Source organism: Vigna umbellata, chromosome 8 (genome assembly GCF_029865625.1).
Source record: "Vigna umbellata cultivar VRB3 chromosome 8, Vumbellata_1.0, whole genome shotgun sequence".
In the NCBI taxonomy this organism is placed as follows: Eukaryota; Viridiplantae; Streptophyta; class Magnoliopsida; order Fabales; family Fabaceae; genus Vigna; species Vigna umbellata.
The window spans coordinates 40,239,037-40,261,596 of NC_142172.1; the positions used below are offsets into that span (position 1 = coordinate 40,239,037).

The 22,560-nt window shown below is 32.3% G+C and overlaps 1 protein-coding gene across 1 annotated transcript; it reads left to right on the forward strand.

The window, feature by feature from the left end:
• Nucleotides 1-1,038: 1,038 nt before the first annotated feature.
• LOC124819497 (DNAJ heat shock N-terminal domain-containing protein) lies at nucleotides 1,039-11,528 on the forward strand. The gene is made up of 12 exons (XM_047291026.2): nucleotides 1,039-1,399; nucleotides 1,563-1,894; nucleotides 1,970-2,047; nucleotides 2,145-2,247; nucleotides 2,853-2,941; nucleotides 3,412-3,523; nucleotides 4,601-4,654; nucleotides 4,724-4,772; nucleotides 7,984-8,084; nucleotides 10,438-10,553; nucleotides 10,673-11,119; nucleotides 11,221-11,528. The coding sequence occupies exons 1-11, from the start codon at nucleotides 1,079-1,081 to the stop codon at nucleotides 11,019-11,021; spliced, it is 1,704 nt and encodes a 567-aa protein (XP_047146982.2). The 5' UTR covers nucleotides 1,039-1,078; the 3' UTR covers nucleotides 11,022-11,119; nucleotides 11,221-11,528.
• The last annotated feature ends 11,032 nt before the right edge of the window (nucleotides 11,529-22,560 follow it).

Sequence of the window (22,560 nt, forward strand, 5' to 3'; positions counted from 1 at the left end):
TATGAGTTATAACTCTTAGAGAGAAGGTAGAAAACTCTAGAAAATGATTTCTATTATAACAAAACTATTTATAATAAAACCATTTAATATTAAAATAATTGAATTTCACTTTTTTTTTAGATTACTATCACTTCTAAAATAACAATTTTATGATATTCTACATTTAGATTTTGGAATGTAGATATATTTTAAAATTCATAATAATTAACATAACCTTTTCTCTAGAAAATTATAACTTGATATATTTTTAATAATAAGTAACTATTTGTGTTTTTAATAATAAACATGTTATTTTTTTTAATTTAATAAAACAACAACCACATTTTTCTAGAAGGTTTGTTATTGTACTAATAAATAATATTTTCCAATATTATTGGTGTAATTATATTATTACATTTATGGTCGACGGTTATATTAAAAAAGTATTTCATACACTAATGACTTTGTATAGAATATAAAATTATTACTTTTTAATTATTTTAAATCATATAAAATTAAAATCTATAAAAGAAGATTTTATAGAGATACTGAACTAAAATAATAATTTAAATATGCATTTTTAAAATATTTTATACCCCTCATAAATTATTATAAAAAGAAAGTTAGATTTTAATCACACACAATATAAGAAAAACAATTTAATCACATACATATTATATATTAGTGAAAATTATACATTAGTAAAAATACATGCAGAAAGAATACGTGTTCATATTTTATGATAATAAAATTAATTATTATCATAAATAATTTTTATTTATTTTGTAAATATTTTTATAATTAAAAAATTGTTAAATTTAAAAACATAATTAAATAAAATACCTTAATTCAAAGAAATAATCAGTTAAGATCACATAGATATTGATAACCGATTCCTCGACTGCATCACGAATTCTTGATACAGGGGAAGTTGCATTTCACATTACACATAAAAATATCGTAAAATTTTTATCAAGAGAAAACAAAAAAAAAAAAATACTTGTTTGTGTGTTACGAATATTTCACACATAACAAGTATTTTTTAACATATTTATACTTTTGCCATTTCTTTAGGGTGACCCGAGAAAGAATTCCCAAAATGGGTGACAAGAGAAAGAAGCAGCGTCGTCTGCAGGACTCGTCGACCTCCTCATCCTCTTCGTCTTTGTCGGACTCCGACCACTCTTCGCGGCGGCGGCGACGGCGGCGCGAGAAGGAGAGGCGCAGAAAGAGCGGGGAGAAGGAGGAGCGAAGGAGAAAGAGGAGAGACAAAGAGAGGAAAAAGAGGAAGAGGCTCCATGATTCGGATGACTCTTCCAACTCTTCGGAGGATGAAGACGAGCAACCTAGGGTTCTGCCCGAAACTGTGATAACTGAAATGATGAGAGAGTTCCCTAACGTCGGCAACGATTTGAAGCAGGTTTCACTTTAATTTCTCTTCCCATACTTTGCCAATTTCATTGATAGTGTTTTTCTTTAACACTAAAATAGCGTTTTAAATTGAAATCGGTCACAGCATATTGCATATTTCACAATACATGCTTGATTCTTATTGGTCTTGTTGCTGTTTTGGTTGTGTTTAGCTTTTGCAAATGATTGATAACGGACAAGCTGTTGACATAAAGGGTATATCAGAACGATCTTTGGCGAAGCATTTGAAGAAGCTGTTTCTTTCGTTAAACCTCAAGGAGAATGGAGATAGGGTTTTCTTGCTATCTTCTAAAGGTCGCCCAACTTTGGATGTTCTTGGCCCACTCATTCACTCCTACACAATTCCCATAAATGAGCAAGCTGAAGCTTCTGCGCCGGTGGTGCCTGCATCCAATTCAGTTACAGTGGATGCTGGAAATGAAAAGATGGTGGATGACCATGTGATCGCATCACCAGATGATCATTCTGTCGGTCCAAGGAAAAGGTGACAATTCTTTTTGTCATTTTGCTGACTTTATTTATTTATTTCTTTGAAGTTATTGCTTACTTTACTGTGCAGGATGATTGGCCCTGCAATGCCATCAGCTGAATTACTGGCTGCCGCTGCCAAATTAACAGAGGCGCAGACTGAGCTCAGGTGCCAACCCATTTAAGTTGCTTTTGATTCTGTTTCTTGGCTCAATTGAGTCGATTCACATATGATGATGGATGCTTTTTCATGCCAACGACTTTAGAGAGGCCGAATTGGATGATGATAGTGAACTATTTATTGGACCTCCACCACCAGCTATGGTTACTGAAGCAGAATCAGCTAATGAAGCAGAACGTTTTGAAGAGGTACTTAATCCCAGGAGTCATTAATCAGGATTTTTTTCTTTCTTCAAATATTAAAATAAAATACTTGGATTTGATGATTGATGTATGATATATTGGTATTTTACCTATAAGATTGGATTTTATTTAGGGAACATGAGAAATAACTTCTTCAATTTGGCGGCATATGCATTCTACGGTCTCCTCTGGTTATTATGTATTGTAGATTCCTTCAACTAAACTGAACAATCTGTCGTCTGAATCTGACTAGTCATTAACTTTTGCTGTATTTGAACTTCTGGATTAATCTTTAACTGTCTGCTTTGCTATGGGATAAAGATAGCTTGGTTTCCTCTGATCAACGGAGTCTCTAGGGAAGCTCCAGTTGTTTATTCTGAGATTTTTTTGGGGGTGGTGATGGTGGTACTTTGGCTCTTTGAACGTAGGAATCTTTATATTTTTCCATTTAATACTGGTTTGTAAATTTCTATCTTTGTTTTTAAAAGTTTCTATCAGGGGAGAAACTCTTTAATTCTCAGATTACTTGTTACTTTATTTCTGAATTAGATTTTGGATGTTTATTTGTAATTGAATGTTGAGGTACAAGTTCTTGTCTGTTTATTTCTCAGGTGACCAGAATAATGGAAGTTGAGGCTGATAGCCCATATGATGTTCTAGGAGTCAATCATAATATGTCCGATGCAAATGTAAAGAAAAGGTATGTTCTCTTATGTGGTTTTGTAATTGAGCAAAGCAATAACAATTTCTGCTTAATTTTGTGTTTGAATAAATTATTTTAAAAACCAATTCATCTGTGTTGCTCCCCCTCCCTAAACAGAATTAGCTAGAAAATGGGTATTGTTGGAATGATTTTTCAGTTCTACTTTGCTGCCTTACTGCTCCAAAGAAGTCATTAAGTTCTTTTGTAAATCATTATGATCCAAATCATTGGATTATCATGTTATAAACAAAATGGACTATAACGGTCTATTCTGAACTCAAAACATAAGCTTGAACTCAAGGCATTCTATATCTATAATGGGAACTAAAAGGGCAATGCCTCTAAAATATATTAAGTTCTATATTCTATGCAATAATAAAAAAATACCCAATCTTTTTCCCATCAGATGACTGCATATGATCGAGATTATTTGGTTGTCTAATGTCATCTTGATTAATGTCGTTTAGGTACTGGAAGATATCACTATTGGTTCATCCAGATAAATGCTCTCATCCGCAAGCCCACCAGGCTTTCATTAAGTTAAATAAAGCTTTCAAAGAGTTACAAGATCCAGAAAAGGTAAGCCTGCTAGAAGGATGGTTTATGATCATAGTTAAGGGTTCTTTATATGCTATATGCTTGAAGCTTTTTCTTTTTTAGACATACACTTGATTAATTGTTTTACCTATATATGGGTTTTCTTTTGCCTTTTTGTTTTATGAGTTGATTGTTTCACTTGAAAGTAAAAAATATTATTTTTTTAAACTTGTACAGAAAATAGATTACAAAGTCCTTTTTCACAGAAAAGATAGTATGTGAATCGGGGAATAGTTATCTATCTACCATTAACTAAAGACAAACCTTCTTGAGTTGGGTAATGGGGACATTATGAGTGGCAGAGTTCTTGGCATTTTGGGTTTATTTTATTTACAAGTGACTTTGATTTGAGTTCAGAGCCTTACCTGTGATTTGAGGGAATTTATTTCCTCTGTTTGGATACAATAACAGGGAAAACACTTGTTTATTTTCAACCAAGAAAAATACTGATAAGCTTTTTTAGCACTTTAAGGACCCTAGATTTGTCAAAATCAAGGTGTTTAAAAAATTCGAGTGTGAAGCAGAGTTGTCAATCAAGGAACTTGAATAGTGAATAATTTAATGTGACATGGCTGAAGTCATTTGAAAAAGCCAAAGTTAGCAATTTCTTGTATTTGACCTACGATATTGCTGACATTCATGTGTTGTGTTGGTAGTGAATAAACAATCATTGGGGGCTGATTAGGTATGATTGGATTATCTTATTCTAAGGTAAATAGTATGTTTTTTGCTGCTTCTTGAGAGAATACATTGAAAAGAGTAATAATATGTCCCCCAAAAGAAGATAGAACAAACAAACTTGACCCCAAGTGAGATGAGTTAGTGGTCTCACATGAAACTTGGTAATAATATAATTTTCAGCACAGGACTTTTGATTTATTTCTTGTATTTTTAACTTTTCCTTTTGTTTTTCCCTATAGAATTTTGTTTGGTTTTGGCATGTATTTTTTTCTCTAGAGAGATGTTTTGTTCTCATGTTCAACATATGATAGATTAGATATTTTTTCAATATATTTGAATTCTTTTTATTAACAAGATGGTGTTGTGTGCTTTTTGTAGCGGAAAGCAATGGATGAGAAAATCAAACTCAAGCAAGAACAAGAGGAATTGAAGGTAATTTGAACTTATTTGTCTCGCTATACTATCAGTGATTGAAGCACTAATATCATCATGTGACTGCAGGCTGAACTTAAAACCATGCGTGAAGCTGCATTGTGGAGAAGATCTCAAGGTGAGTTCCGCAATGCAGACAGGATTGTTGTCTAGTTTGTTCAAGTTACTTTTCTGCATGAACTGCTATAACTATGAGTCATACAAGAAAAGGTGATGGGAAGGGACGTGGAAGAACACAGAGCAAAATGAAAACGTGTTCACTTCATTAGTGCTTAATGGTGGGAATTGCATTTTTTAACATTCATAAAGCATATTATCTTTTTTATGTTAGCCGAAGAAAAATTGTTAATATTTTTGTATTTAAAGTGGAGTAGAGGAGAAAATTTGCAGGTTGTTTCAACTTTTAAGTAATACCTCACGTTCTAGTTTTACTGTACATAATCATTAAAATCATTTCAGAAGCCTCTTTTTATCTTATTTTCTTCTTAATTGCTATGATCTAGCATATTATTGGGAGAAGGAGTTGAAAATAAGACTGATTTATTATTCTCAATCATAAAAAATCATAAAAAATACATTCTGATACCCTTTATTTGTAATAATCTAATTCTCCTAAAAAGGAAAATAGGGAAACTAGGAAAATAAAATAAAATATTATATATCTATTTCTTTTAATTAGGAAGATTCTAAAGATATTGGAATAGAGAAACTCAATCAGAGATAATGTCAATAAACCAAATTGCACACACAAACAATTGTAGCCCAATGAATTGCACACACAAACAAGTATAGCCCAAGAGACTCCTCAGCATCATATGGAGAATAATGGACAACCGTGAACTTGCACCATGAAACTTCAACTTGGACAACAATGGACAAGAGTGAACTAGCACCATGAAATTGACAACAATGGACAAGAGAGATTTCCATTAACAATGGATGATGACTTGCAGCAGCAAACTGCAAGAATGGATGAAGGCCCGTAGTGGTGAATCGCAACAAACTATAGGGACTAGATTGTCATCAATAGTGGCGAACAACAACAAAGCTTCAAGAACTTGATTTCCATGAGTAACATATGGGAGGCTTCAAAGGCTAACAGTCACAAACCTGTAGGGACTTAACCACCCTAAACAACAACAAACCTTCAGGGACTTCACTGCTTGAGTAGCAACAAACCTTCAGGGACTTAATTGCCCTGAACATATGGGAGGCCTTCAGGAAACAATTGTCCTGCAGAGGCTAACAACAACAGACCTGTAGGGACTACACTACCCTACAACGGCTGGAACTTTCTCCTCCTCACAACTGAATGACAGAACGTGAAGGTGGAATAATTGGTGAGAACCAATCCGTACGAGGGACAAATCTAAATCCCATAACTTCGAAAGAGTCAATTCAACGGGCGGTCTCAAAGAACAACTCTTAGTGAGCTATTATAACAAAGCATTGGCATAAACCAAAAACACCAAAGATTAGGACTTATGATGGCATCAAAAGGCCAAAGACAGGTTGGAGGTCCAAAGTTCTCTGTTGGACTACTCCTAAATGGTGATAGTTAACAATGTATCACAAGAAGTATGGGCTAAACTCTAGCTCAAGAAGAAAGTTATCTGCAGGGGCTAGTGTACTTCACGATGCACTCTTAATCTTGACCAAAGAAAATGTGGCAGCTTATTGAGGCGGCAACGACAAACTGCAGAGGTTACAACAACTGACTGCAGTGACGACGACTGACTGCACCGATGGCTGACTGCGTCGGCGTCGACTGTGGTAGCAGCAGAACGAAGCATTGTTGCTTGAGAAACAAAAATGAAGTGAGAACCCATTGGTGATATGGGGAGAACCCTTCGTAATGGAGAAGAAAGAAGATGATGGAAACGGGTCTTGGTCACAGGTGTCGGTGCATTCGGCGACACAAGTGGCGGAGATAACGATAAGAAGGACCAATCAGTGTCGCACAATAAAGGGAAGAAGAACCCATTGGTGGTGACAAAAACCAAAATGCACTAACCAGACGCACCAAACCAGAACACAAAAACGAGAGGGAGGTCTGGCGATGCGGAAGCGTACGACGAGAAGACAGAGATGTTGTTAAGAAAATGAAGATGACAACAATGGCTCTATGGAGGGTCAGAATAGAGAGAGGAAGCTCCGGCGAGACGACCGGCAGCAGTGCAGCTTGATGCCAATGCCGAGAAGGCGGCGCGTGACAAACACGCACTCGAGACCAACTAAAGAAAGGCGGCGTGTGGAGGCGCGTTGAGCGGAGTCTGGTCCTGACTCTGGCGGGGTTGGCCGTCGCTCAAGGAGGCAGTCTAGATCCGTTGGTCATCGAACGAAAGTGCGACGGTGGCCGGCGGTGTCGACGGTGGCCGGCGGTGGCCGGCGGTGGTCGACGGCGGAGAGCAGCAGTGCATAACAGAGAGAACAACAAACAAGAACTCTGTAAATGATTGAAAGCCAGTGAAGATGCCAACTATCGGGCATTAGAGGAGAGGCCCCAATCTTGGCCAAATAACTGCATCGCTTAAAATACCTTTCAGCTACTGGTCTGAAACGGAATGGGTTCGAATCCCATTCCAGATTATGGAAGCACAACTTTGTGTAAGTGTTATCAGAATGACAAACGTGTTGGTAATGCTGGAGAAATGTCAGACCAGGCACTACAAGCCTGATCTAGGCAGAAAAAGACAGAAGTCTAAAAGCTTAGCTGGGGCAATTGTAGCCCAATGAAGCACAAAGGCACAGATTGAAGAAGAGACTTTTAGGGGCCAGCGATGGCCATGGCGGCGGACAGCAAAGACAGCGGAAGTGGATTAGACAAGCTCTGATATCAAGTTGAAAATAAGACTGATTTATTATTTTCAATCATAAAAAATACATTTTGATACCCTCTATTTGTAATAATCTAATTCTCCTAAAAAGAAAAATAGGAAAATAAAATAAAATAAAAGATTATATATCTATTTCTTCTAATTAAGAAGATTCTAAAGATATTATCTCAAATTACAACAAAAGGTAATGTACTGATGCATGCCAATACACCAACATAAAGTGTTATTGCCGGTTAATTTAGTGATATTGTGCTTAATTTGTTGTGTGTGGCATGCACTTTTGCCTCTTGCTGGTACTGAGTAGTTTTGTAACTGTTTAGGTTGTAAAGTTGATCTCTAACCCTTTTGGTTTCATTTTGATCACAGTCAACAGCCCCAACCCACCCACAAATATATTTAAGCTTAACTTGTCTTTCCTGGAAGGAAAAGGCATGTAGATGGTACTATTATTACCTTTGAACTGTTATTTTATTTTTAGGATTTCTTTGGCAGGTATTTCCATGGAGGGTGATGAAGAACTGCTGGCAGAGACAGAGGTTAAAGTGGAGCCTAAAAGGGACGAGTGGATGACAACACTTCCACCGGAAAGGAAAGTAAGTCCTGTTAATCATTTGATATTTTGGACACTTGTGCTTGAGAAAATGTAATCCATTTATGATATAAAGTAGAGTAACATTGAAATGTGGTTTAATTATGATCGTGATACAATGATATAATATTGAGTCACTTTAGCTCTCTATATGAATGATCTATGATATATTTTCGTTGGGTTTGTAATTTGTAGATACCAGTTAGAAATTGTAAACTTGCTTGGGTTATGTTATATTTGGGTATAGTGTTTATATTTGGTTTTCTGAATTGATTGAGGTTATTGGTAGGTAGCACACGTCTAAAGCCTTGAAATGAATTTCTAAGAATTTAATTGATCTGTAATACCGTTTTCTTTGGGTTATGTAATGCCTAAAGAATTATACCTTGTGTTTAGGATTTTGTTTGAGTAAAACCTCAGTCTGGGCCCATATTTTTTGGCCTACATTTGAAGTAATTCTGGAAATCACTAATCCATTCTGTTGTTAAAAAATATTGATACTATGAAACCACAGTTCATGAATGCTGTTTCTATTTCTGATTAACTTTCCCTTGCTCGACAATGAAATCAATGAACTCTGACTTCTGGTATCCAATGTAGGTCTCGAGTTGAGACCTTAACACAGTCCCTGGTTCCTTGTTCAATTCCTACGTGCTTTACTCTCTTACCCATGATAATTTTACAGCTCTGCCATATTTAACACGTCAAGCTTAACATTATAAATCCCTCAAAGCACCACATATCTATCTACATTAGGAGCCTTCCTGTTTTCTTATGGTCAGTTTGGTTGGGGAGAAATGGGGGATAAAAAGGATAAAAGTAATAAAGGTTTTTTGGTTGAGAGAAAGAGAGGATGTTTTTTAATGGTGGACCCATTGTATTATTTTTCACTTGTTTCTATTTATCTGTCTATCTCGTTTCCATCTCTTCTTTATTTCTCTTCAACTAGACATATTTAGCTTTCACTTTATTTCTTATATAATTCCAAAAATTTGTGTTTTCATTTAATTTATTTATCTTTTCTCTGCCGAAAAAGTCATTAGTAATGGATATACCCATGATTATCTTATTAGAAACAAAGGCTGAGTTCCGGAGGGGGTGAGCTGAACTTTAAAAGATTTTTCAAAATGGATGAACTGTTTTCTTTAAATTATAGATAGACATTTTCAAGAAAGTTGTTAACCTCAAAAGAAATGCCAAGATAATGTTCTTTAACTTTCCATTATAATAAGAACTGATTTTAATTCAAATTTCAATAGGCAAATATAGGGAGAAGAAAAGAAGAGCCAATACTGGTTTTCTCTCACAAGAGCAACATTTGGTTGTCTAATCTTCTTGAATAGACCAATCCACTATCATTCAATGTTTTAAAATAACCTCTCAAGAAAACAAGAATGAAACAACCACACACACATCAAGATCTTAAACTCGGCAAGATCTTTTACAACCTCTCTTATGAAACCCCGATCATAAACACATACATACACGCAAATTTAGTGAAAAGGAACAAAATCACTGAGACAAACTCTTGGAAGTGAAATGAAAAAGAAAGAAGATTCAAAGGATGATCTTCAAGATATCTTTAGTCAATGATCTTTAAACTTTTGGTCTATTTTTCTTTTTCACAACTGTAGAGTTCTCCTTAGGTGTTTGAAAATATTCTGGAACTTCTTCAATTTGATTCAATGAAAATAGCTTGAGATAACTCATATAGCCGATAGAATTGATCCATTACAATGTTCTTCACACCCGAAAAGAACATTTTAATGGATTAATTCGAGTTTTAATCCATTAAAATCAGTAAAGAAAGTGTTTTAAGTTATTTTAATCAATTAAAGCTAGTTTTAATCTATTAAATGGAGAGCATATAAAAGCTCAAGGGGCTTTTAGCGAAATTAATGGATTAAGACAATTTTAATCAATTAAAAAGTTTTGTTTTTTGGGTGATCTTTGCATAACTTATAATATATGATTCCTCTACCTAATTTTTGCATGATCACAGGCAATCAGACCAACTAACATCAAAATTACAACATTAAAAACAAGTTAAACGCCAACTTGTAGCTTTTGAATCTGCAAAATCTGGTTGATATTAATGGAATTACTTAAACTCTGATGTGGGGCATTATCAACCTGGATGAAGTGTGCTTCTGTTTCAACCCACACTATAGCCTACTTTCTTTATTGGTTTTATGAGAATGGTATAATTCTTTTATCATTGAAACCTGTTTTGGTACTCTTTTCGTTAAATTTTATTCTAATTTTCTAAAATATGCTTGAGCTTTAGAGCAATTTATTTAATCAAGAAGAAATCGGTTATTATGCTAAACGTACTTATTTAAATATCTGTGTTTCAGCCTGGTGGTGTGACTATGCAATCAACCAAGTTTAGTAGGGGCCCAAAGGAAGGTAGAGGTGATACTAGTGTTTGGACAGACACCCCTTTGGATAGGGCCCAGAAAGCAAAGATGAAGTATGTATCTTCCATTCTATTCCTGAATGCTTTGGTTGGTTAATTTCTTTTTCCTGCAACCTGCATAGTCCACTCCGTGAAATCGAGAGCCTTACCAAAAAGATATATTTGTATGGCAGTTATTTGGAGGCATACAATGAAGCTACTGCACTAGCTTCAAATGATGAGGATAAGAAAAGGGCCAGTGAGGATGCAGACTTGGTGGACAAATACAATAAAGCAAAACGGTCAAAAACATTGGTGCAGAAACATCAAGAAGAGGTGGCTAACAAATCCAAGAAAAAGTCTAAGCAAGTGAAGCAACAGCCAGGGAAGCAAGAGTGGATGGGTGAACATCCATGGAAGCCATGGGACCGTGAAAAGGATCTGACAGCTGGAAGGAAAAGTGTAAATTTTGATTCAGAAAGCATGACTAAGGATTTATCTTCAAGGTTTTCTTCTGGAAACTTTCAGAGGAACTTCCTTTGATTTGACCGAGTTCGCGTTCTGTTTGCTGACCTCTTTTACCTGGACAATAACTGTTTAATGAGCTTCTTTGAGAATCTGTATTTTTCTTTTTCCTGATGGTTAGTTTTCCTGTCATTTTACACTAATATTATTTTGATTTTCTTTTCTTGATCAACTCTATCACAGGCTAACTGATTCTTTTATCTACAAATGCATGCAGTAGCCGCTTGGTGTTGAATACGGTCATGTGCTCTTCTAGGGAGAATTCTAATTATGCAATTGCACCACTGGCGAATATTATCTGAAGGAGTTTGTATAATAAATGGCCCTGTGCGTATTTTTTTAATCCTGTATATTTAATTGTCTATCAAGCATGCTTGTCAGAAGCATCGCTTTTTGTGGCACATGTAGTTATAGCTTCAGAAATAGTGGAGATGGTAGTACGGCATCCGCGGTAAAAGTTTAAGAATTGTTTATATATCTAAGTTACATTAGCAGTGTCATCTTTTCAAAGGAGGGTTTTATCTAGGTTATGTGTGAACTAATAATCTTTTTGGTTCTTTTTTTAGTCATATACTTGAAGCTTTACAATTTTCGTATTTTACTCAATTAGGGGCTTGAGGGATATTTTGAATATGAATATTGGAATGATATAGAAACTCATTTTGATGAAATTCAATTTTTCTATGGATCGAGGTTAAATTTTTGGAAACAAAATTTTCTATTTTACGTAAAATTTTCTATTCTATGTAAAATTTATGCTCCAGTTGATAAACTTTGTGCATAAAAAAAAGGCTGAAATAGGCTAGTTATTTAATTTGCGAGATTTTTAAATAGAAAATATGAATGTGAAAACTTCAAATAAGGTCAAAACTAGTGAGTAGTTATAAAAGTGAATTGAGGAATTAATTTTGAGCAAAGTATTAACGACAAGTCCATAGATTTAGAAAAAAGAGTCAGGGAATAAACCAAACACGTGTTATGTGCATTATTTTGAATGCAGTCTTGGATTATGAATCTCTTTAATTACCAGCTTAATCACTTTCAGTTCTCCTTTACTATTTTAAAAAAAATACTTACCTAAATCTATAAATTATTTATTAAAAAATTTTGACTAGAGCTATCAATTTGGTCCACCAAATTTGGTCTTAACTCATGTTGGTTGGGGAAAAAATTTCATAGTAAAAGTTTTTTATTGAAAAAGTTCACAAGATTAAAAAATATTGTGGATTAAATCTATGAACTTTCTTTTTAAACAAGAAAAAATATTAATTTTTTAAATATATTATTAGACTTTCAATTTATGTTGATTTGTCTCAATTTTTAGTAAGAAAAGATATATGTTTTGATAAAAATACATACATCAATAAAATTTGAGTTCAATTATATAAGGAATTAAAATCATTTTCTATCCAAAATTTAGACAATAATTTATGAATCTTTCACTTTTATATAATATTTTATTTTTCTATTTTTATCTAATATGAAGTGTATGCAACCCAACCAAGCAAGTAAAAATAGGAGACCTTCGGGGCAACACTAGGAGGCAATGGTCCATAGTTAGGAGAATAATGTTGTTGCATTGAGGCATCCCTGCATATATTGGTCTCCTGTACAAATGTTGTATACCCAATACTGTTCTATCAATCATCCCAACCACATTCATGCTGCTCCAGTGCACCCCTTACTCCACATTTAACAGACCCTCGGATCCAAGTTTTAAGAAGTGCACCAATCCCATCTTGAATGTTCATTCTTTATTTCAATATATTGTTATTATTCTATTTAAATTATTACTAAGTTCATTGTAATTTTTTTTTTAGAATGAGGTCACTTTCATTATTACAAGCAAAGGAACAATTCATTGAAAAGTTCTGGGAGTGCCAGATTGGCCTTCATATTTACCTCCATTACCATTTTAAAACTAACAACAGTCTTTACCACTTGGTTGTGATGATGTTAGAATTTTGAATAGCTCTTAATATTAAACTTGTAAAACTTAAAAACTAGGTCACATGATACATCAAATCCCATAACCCACAGGTTCAGGATAAAAAAAGTTTAAAGAATAATTTTAATTATATTATTTAAAAAGTAGGTAACATATATAAGGTTTTATAATTTTTCATTTATTAAATAAATGATAAAAATATAAATATGCACAAATTATAATAATATCTAAATTATAACTAACATTGATTGTTTGATATTAATAGAATATTTTACATATATTAATGAAAATGTTAGATTCAGTAAGAATATAAATTTTATGTTTAATTCAATTTTGTAAAATTAAATTGTAATCGAGAGGTTTATATTATTTATATTTAATTGATTTAACTTTTTTTGAATGGATGTGAGATCTCTGCATCATTTTAAAGGTTTCAATTAATTAAATTCATATATTGAAATTGAAATGAAAAGTATTTGAGAGAATTTTGTGTTGTATAAGAAGAGAGGGTTTCATAAAAAACAAAAAGTTAGCTATCTCATTGTGACTGGTGAAAGGTATAGAAAAGAAAAAGTTGGAAGTAAGTCTAAAAATTGATGCGATCATGATTAAGATTACCTAACCTGGGATGATGTCCTTCCATAATCCACTTTTCTTCTTCTCTCACCAAACCTTCTTTTGCTACATATTTCCAATCAAACATGCTACAACTCACTCAATCCAACTTTATTTCTTAACCATTTGTCAAAAACTCAACCCATTTAAAACACAATATTTTCTTTTTCCAAAATGGATTTAAAATATTCACCATCCATACTTCAAGGTGAATTCATGAGTTACAAATTTTTTTTTAAAAAAAAAGCTTAATTGACATTAAAATTTATTTTTGTTGTCAGAATTAAAAGAAAAAGAAAGATAATTCTCTTTTCTCTAATTTTTAATTATAAGGTGAGCTAGCTGATCATGATGGTCAGCTTCACGGGTTGAATTCATATTATCATTTTTAATTTGAATAACACTAAATTTTGTTCATTCCTATATAAACTGAGTGAAAGTATTATTTTTTGTTACATATAATTCAAAAGTCTTGATATATGTAGAAGTTAAGTAAAACTCAAAATTGGTTCACGACTGAAATCAAATTAAAATAAATGTTAGATACAGTATGTAATTGTCATTACTATAATTCTGTACAAAAAGTACAACACATAAAAGTATAAAACTAGTTATTGAAATGTTAATTTTTGCTATCAATGTAATGGTGCCATTTAAGGTCGGAAAACAATTACTAAGATAAATGTAATAATTAGTTAATGTTGATTATTACTAAACCTATAATATTATATTTTAGTTCTGTCTAAGAATTAAATGTTGCAACAAAGTTTTAACATTGGAAAAAAATATGTAAATGTTTATATATATATATATATATATATATATATATATATATATATATATATATATATCCTCTTTGAAATATTTAAATAAAGTAGATTCTTAAATTGGAATTCAGAATTGGTTAAACTAAAATCTTGATCAATAAATTCACATTAAGTATTTTTGATTGGTCTAAGGAATAAACTTTTATAACACCATTTTAGATAGGAAATAAATTATATATCAGGAAAAGATCACATACTTGGTTTATTGAGCATTTTAATTAAAAATATTAAACCTAATTTTGAGCAATGATTAATGTATAAGAATATATTAATAAAAAAAGATACAGTAAAAGACAAAAGGAATAATGAGCAGAAGTAATGATGAATGGATGTATTGAGACAATCTTAGGAGAAATTAATAAAGGGAGACAAGTTGGGTTGCGACACAAGGCATGTCATTATCAAACTTGGTTTAAGCTTGAAATTTGGTGTCTAGAAGGTTTGCTGTTAAAGAGAAAGACGTAGTGTAAGGAAGAAAATAAAAGGAAAGGAAAAGAAGTACTGAGTGATAAGATAATCCAAATATAATGACAAGAGTTGAAAATGTATGCTTTATGAATACATTTAATGTGTGTGTGGGACTGAGCAGCCCAACCTCCTCTGCAGTCCCACAAACCGCCCCAAATGCTTCTCTCAACTTGCTTCGTTTGCACTATTTCTTTCTTTGATGAAGCAACCCCACCACACACCCCTTATCAAAATCATCACTATTTCATTCTAATCTTGTAGGCTCCATCATCTCCCATTTCACCTTCCAAATTACTTTCTTTCTGCGGCTGCTTTCCCAACAATCTATTCTCAGCTTCATTGAAACAGACCTCAAATAGTTCTCCTCAAAGGTTTCTATCATTCTCTTTCTTCACTTTAAAAACTATTGCCTACTTACCTTTCTCTTTCTCTTTTACTCTTAAACTTCAAATTTATCACTCTTATACACCACTAAACTTAAGTACTATTCTGTTGAGAAACTTAAGTAATGCCAGCCCCATGTTTTAGAGATTACAATAATACCACGAATCAGCATCATTGCTAACATGATATTTTTACCGAAAACAAGCAATGAATATATAAAGTCAAATTGAGTTGAAGGAAGGTTATTGCTAGTTCCTATTTAGACCACTCTGGTGACATATCACTGGTCACTGGTGCCGTCTGCTTACCATAGACACAACTTAGTTACCGGCCATGATAATGACAAATTGATCATCAATTTCACTAACTACAGATTTTGACTTAAACCTCATTCTTTGTTTACTGCTTCAAGTTGACTAAATATGAACATGGATGGGGTTTTAATGATTATTCCACCCTTTTGACCCGAGGTTAGAGTTTTGTGATTACTGAGATGAAAATTCTCTTTTAGTCTGGTCCGGCTTTAATTACACGGCTGGCTTACTACTACACAAATTGAAGCTCTTCAGTTTAGTGTGAATAGTACGTTACATGCTTTTGGCCACAATATATGACTGAATTTATTACAGGAATCCTTATGTCTATGAAAAAGTGGACGAGAGAAATAACTAAAGGGAAAACGTAAGATATTTTCTGTTGTTACACTACATATATAATGAATAAAATCAGGGAACAGGATACATACATATCACAATGATTATCCCTCCTTCCTTATGTTGCATGCTAAAATAATAATGGGCCTTTTCTCTCTCAACCAATGAACTGTGTATCTTGTTCACACGCAAGTCTCATGGTGCTTGCACTGAAAACTAGATTCCGGATTTTTTTCCTTTTCCCTTCTCCCCAACTCGAAATTATGGCTATACTCATTGAACCAAAATATATCTAGTGGTGGACCTGGTGGACACATATCTTGGCCATTTTGTTCATAATTGCTTTTGCAAAATACCCTTGTGAGAATGAGATGACAACAGTCATCATAATCCACAAGAGACAACATATATAATTTCTAAAACATACATATGAATATATGATCATATGACATGGAGTAATATTACTTTTTTCTGACAAAGCCTGGCCTGAAATGCTTCATATGAAATTCAGAATTTTAATTCCACAGGCACAACTCGAGCTTTACCAGGGACTTGAAATTTATAAGCAGATATATTTATATAGTAATATAAAAAAAAAGGTAATGTATCGATAGAAAAAACATAATAGTACTGCACATGCAGTGTCTGCATCATAGTATTTGAGCAAGGTTTGTCTAACAAGCTTCATATGGAAGAAGAATGTTTACATATAGACCAATGTTTGCCCCACCTCAATGGTACTGAAGCAATTCTGATGGTGAGGTGTGAAGGGATAGGGTCACTTTCAGACAGTTTAAGTTAATCAAAAACAAGAACAGTATCTAGCATAAGATCCGCAGATGTTAAGCTCCACCACACGCGCCCATAATAATAATGACATTTGTTTTGCTCCTTTTGATTATTAATTCTCCAACATAATTACTCTTTTTGTTCACTTGCTGCTACCTTAGTACTAATCGATTCAATTCTTACCTATCTGAAATAATTAAAGACAAAAATAGAATTTCAAACCCATTCAGCATTTCTTAATCAAAGATTGGCATACTTGATAGATGCACCCCCTATCTTAAAAAAAGATTAATGGTTCAGCCAATAAGAATCGGAAAATATATATCTTGGCCAATAATTACAGCATTAAAATATCATTGAAAACGTAAAGTCGGTAGATCATATCTGTTTGTGATGATTTTTTCAGATTGGATTCATGATTTTCTATGATCTATGAGAATTGAAACGGGACCCACGGTTTTTCCTTCTTTGTTCTGGGGGGTGAAACTAAAATTGAAGACCAAGTAAAGAGGGTTGTCTCGGTACTTAAAGCAGTGTTTCATTTCATCTTATTACAGTTAAAAACTAGTGTAGAAAGTGATAGAAGTTCCTGAACGTTAGATTGACCTTTTGTTTGTTTCGTTGAAAATGGAGCACCGACTATCTAAGAAGATGTGGATAGGTTAATCTTAAAAGAGAAAGACGATCAGATTTGAAGATACTGATTTGACAATTATGGAAGTGGTAAAAGTTTTTGGGGCCATAAGTTTGATAATTTAGTCCATGTACAATTCACATATCTTTAACTTTATTTGTATTGCAGATTAACATGATGTTTACGTCATGTTTAGCGAATGAATGCCTTGTCTGGTGACAGGTCTGTTCTGTATAGATCATGAAAATAAAAATTAACAGAAATAGACTTAGTCTAAAGGTGTGTGACAATGCATCTTCTAATGGTCTTAGTTGTATCCTACGTCGTTGGAGCATTTTCCGACCTCTGCATGACTATGTCACCGTGTCATAGCTTCTTGACTGTATCACTGCCACAATCAGTGGTTAATGTTACTACTGTGTATTCAAGTTAGTGCTATCTCTAGGTTCTTATTATCACCTATATCTATACAAATTTAAGGTTGACATTTTGTCATATATGAAAAGAAGGCGTGACCCGGATTTTTGACTCATATGCAACGTAACATGTAAGTTCCTCAAAATTTTAAACCCACCTAATTTCTTCAACATATGTGTAAGTACAAAGCAGGAGAATAGGTAATAAAACAACTCTAGAGAAAACTTGAGAATAATTATTAATTAAAGAGAAACGAATATATAACCTTCTTATGTTGGAAAAACAAATCATGATATTTTTAGTATAGTTTGAATATTTTAAATCTCAATAAATTTGGTTTGCCATAAATTTTCTTCTACGGAAAATCCTCAAATTTTCATCTTCTCAAATTGTTTTAAATTTTCATCAAATAATCAAAACTAACCAAACAATTTAAAATAAATATCAATATTTTCATTTAACCTTAGCTTTGCATGCCATAAAAATTTCAAAATTTCACCTTAAACGGTTAAAATGAGTTCATATAATAAATTTGTCTTAAACTCTATTTGGATAACAGTTATTATGAATCATATATCAAAAAGTTAAATACATGACCAAATTTATAAAGAAAAATTGAATAATAATACCATTACTAGAAGAAATTCATTAAATAACAATCACTGTCTAAGAGAAAAAATTATTAGTCACATGACTAATTTAAATATTAATTTATAATAAACTAAAAATAATTGATATTTAACATGCTTTCTATTGTGAATACAAAATTATCATTAATTGGTGAATTAGAGTTTAAATTAGTTTCTGATATTAACTACCGAAAAATTAGTGTTTAAATTAATCTCTAATTTTAAGTTACTATTAAAATTAATTTAGATACTAATTTTTTGATGACTAAAACCTTAGGAAATAATGTAATTTATAATCCGATTTTAATTTTGTATTCATAATTATAGAAATTATTTTAAAAATCAATAAATTTTAGTCTATAAATTAATATATAAATTAGTTAATTTAGTGACTAACTATTTTTCTTCTTTTAATTTATTGTTATTTAATAATTATCTTGTAATGTACACAGTTTTAACTAAATGAACCTAAACTATAGTTAAATTATAAATAAGAGAAAAAAATTTATATATTAATTGTGTACAATAATTGTTTATATTAAATTTATCACGTTTATATTATTTAAAAAAATTGAAAAGAAAGTATTATTTAAAAAAGAAAATTAAAAAACAAAATATCTAAGACCGATTTAGTGACTGAAACAAGATTTAAAATCAATCACTAAATCAGTCACTTATTTCGATCACTAATCAACAGATTCGATCACTGATTTTAGTGATAGATTTGGTTACTGGTTTCAATCACATATTATCGGACATAGGTTTGATGACTGGATTTTCAATAATATGTGTTTTTTTCTTATGATATATTTTCATAGCATGAACTATCATGTATAATTATTTCATTAACTAAATAAGTTTTTGATGTCCTCAAAATAATTTATATTAAAATTAACATCTTTAAAGAAATGACATTTCTTATTATCAACATAAATATATTAATTTTGACATTGATAGGAATCTGTTGTTTTTTATAAATAAATATCTGGTTAATTCAATGGTTATTGTACGGATCAAATTAATATATTTATGAAATTTTAGAATAAAAATGTCAAAAGTATACCAAAAAAAATTTTAACCCCTGGTTCATTAAATTTTATTTCAACATAATATCAAAGCATATCACTATCAAATTCTACAGATAATATAAAAGAATGGTATGATTTTGCAATGGGATAAAAACTTTCATCCATCAAAAGTCTATCTTACTGAACTTTTTTCTACTCTTGTTTCTTCTTCTTTATCATAGATCATTGGTTTTTGAAGGTGGGTCCGAAATAGGATTTGAACCCTTAAGTGGGTCCTTAAAAAGTTCACGTGTGGGCCAAAACAATCATATGAATTCTGAATTTCTTTTATTAATTTCCTTCTGCTTCTTCTTTTCAAAGTAAATTACCTGAAAGATTAAACAAAATAAGCCAATTTGATTCTAGAACGAACCAATTTGCAGTGTAGTGTTCCTATTCCAGGCTTTAAAGCTTTTAGTGTAGTTGTTTGTAAGCTAATAAACGAATTCACAAAATTTCAGGGCTCATACACAAGCAATCTGTTCCACACCACTACATAAAATATACAACAGATATATTTAGAAGCAAAGAATACTTTCCATATTTGTTTATAACTTCTTCTTCCCTAATCTGTGAAAGAGAGCTGGTGCCTTTCTGTTCAAGTGGTGCATATAATATACACTTCAGAAAACTACATTCAAACAAAAACTATAACCTAATCTTGTTTCATTATATGTAAACCTAAAATAAGGTTTATAGATGTGAATGAAACATATCGTAAGTTTGTCTCTTTGGTAGTTTTTGAGATTATGTTTCTTAGTTCTTTTTCTTCCTAAGCTTAAAATTAAACTAGCTAACAGTAACCTGTTTTTAATCTGTTTTGCTTTATTTTTATGACTGTTTGTCGCAGTAGAATAATAAACATCGTAATTGTAATTTTACTATTCTCTCACTTTATGCTTCAGCTTGTGAACTTCTTTTTCCTTGGAATACCTAGATGTTAAATAATGTATATGATCAAGCCACGGGTCTATTATAGCCCTAATATAAAGCAAGGGTGACAAATTAATTACATTAGAGTTTAGACACAATAATTTGGTCTAAACATTCTTCCTAACTCTAGGTCAAAATAAAATAATATAATTATATCATAGAACTATAATTGAAACGCTATTAAAATGATCACATTTCGGTGGCTTCTTTAATTTAAAATCGTGTTGCTGTTAGCATAAACACATGCACAGTACAAAATATTATTTTCCTATTACTACAATTTATAATAACCTTTCATGCGTTTAATAAAATAGTGGGACACCTAACCACATAACCATATAAAATACATTAAAAGGAGATTTACATAAATGTATATAGTATAGTGAATAGATTTGGTATAGCTTTAGTTAGGTTCTATCAACTAGATCGGCAACTGAGAAATTGTCATTCAGCAAACACCACTACAAAACGAAAGAAAAATCTTTAAACAAAGCAATTACAAGGTTTAAATTCAACAAAAATGATGAACACTAGTACTCCATTGTAACAGATATCCAAGGGCACATATAATTGCTGGACACAAAAACAGCAAACCATGGTCCACTTATCTCAGTGTCAATTTAAACCGAGGATGTAATAAAGAAATGAATGTTTCAGAAGAATACTATAATGAAAAGTGAACAGTCAGCACATATTTTAAAAAAAATAAGAAGCATATGTAAGCAAGTGTTGGAACAAAATGACGTCAACATTAACATTAAACCATTAATTATTTAATTTGCAGGTGACAAGTTGTTGGTTAAATATTGCTGTTCTGCCAACAGAGTCCCTAGAAGGTTGTATTCAGTAGGTGTAAAGGGTACCCTCAGGTATAATAATATGGTTATAGCAAGCTTTCTATACAAGCTTTCGGCTTTTGGTCACTACTCTTTCATATAATAAATGCAATTTCTGTACTAGATTTGCAGCATATTTATTTATTTATTAAATTAATGCTTCTGAATAAGACAATATAAACCCTTGCAAAGTACAACGGTATAGGTTGGTAATCCCAACTTATCTAGGCTTTATGTGTGTTTGTACAAAACAAATAAATTTAATCCTTTGAGTATTTATATATACAGACATATAATACAAATCCCAAAATTTCCTTTTCAATCCGCGTATAATATATACATCCATTACCTTTTTATAATATATATACAAAAGAGTGCATTGTTCTCAAAGAAACATGTTATCAGTTACTCTTACTTTTGCAAGGGATAATATATAAAAGTCTATTCTTTCTCAATAATCAAGTCATTTAGCTGGAACTTCAATGTTTAAGAGAAAAACCATGTTTCTTCCTCATTGTCCGGTGTACAGAAGGCAAATCCGTTAGAAGAAATTTAAAAACTTTTATGTTTATTAACTTATATCGTGTTTAAAAGATGAAAATATATATAAATTATTTTCAAACTCGATTGTTACTGATATAAGACTGTTTTGGTGTGATGAAATAATTGTATTATATACGAGTTTAACAGGTTGCTAGTGTAAACTTTCATGTTATTAATATGGTTTTGTAGCTGTTAAACATGGCACTGATGAACAAATATACATGCTTTTTATGGAATGGACATGCTCTTTTATCGACCCAATGGTCTGATATACTTAATTGCAGAACAGAAGATGAATTATGGTATGCAGAGAATGCAAAATCAAAACGACAACCGTGCTAAACAACAATCGGATAAACATTGGTGGAGGGCTTATGGTTTGCATATGAAAACACTAAAGCCAGAAGACAGGAATGATTAAGATATTGATATGGACAGCTTAGGAGTCTGACATAGCTTCCAGATGTCAAAAAAGCAATGGTGCCAAATGTAGAGGGACGGCGCACCAAACAGACAATTGTGAAACCTCAATTGTGAAGGATGGAGGAGGAGAATGTGACATGCATGTACTCACTATTCGTGTCTGTTGCTAATTAGTGAGAGAGCCTCTGATCTAGTGCATTAGCCAAGTATAATACGAGTTAATGAAAACTATGAATGATCCATTACATATAATAATAATAACAACAGTAATATATATGGTTAAAATTAAGCGAGCACTGTACAGTAGCTAGCATTGTTGTTTAAAGTGGTGGAATTGAAAAGGCTTAGGGTACAATATAGCGGTGGAAGGGGGGTGGCGTGAAAACTCGGT

What these genes read in the sequence shown, in the direction of transcription:
- LOC124819497 (XM_047291026.2), top strand. Translation starts at nt 1,079, where the DNA reads ATGGGTGACAAGAGAAAGAAGCAGCGTCGTCTGCAGGACTCGTCGACC. An exon ending in TCTGTCGGTCCAAGGAAAAG is followed by an intron (nt 1,895 to 1,969) that starts GTGACAATTCTT and finishes TTTACTGTGCAG; the next exon opens with GATGATTGGCCCTGCAATGC. An exon ending in GCCCAGAAAGCAAAGATGAA is followed by an intron (nt 10,554 to 10,672) that starts GTATGTATCTTC and finishes TTTGTATGGCAG; the next exon opens with TTATTTGGAGGCATACAATG.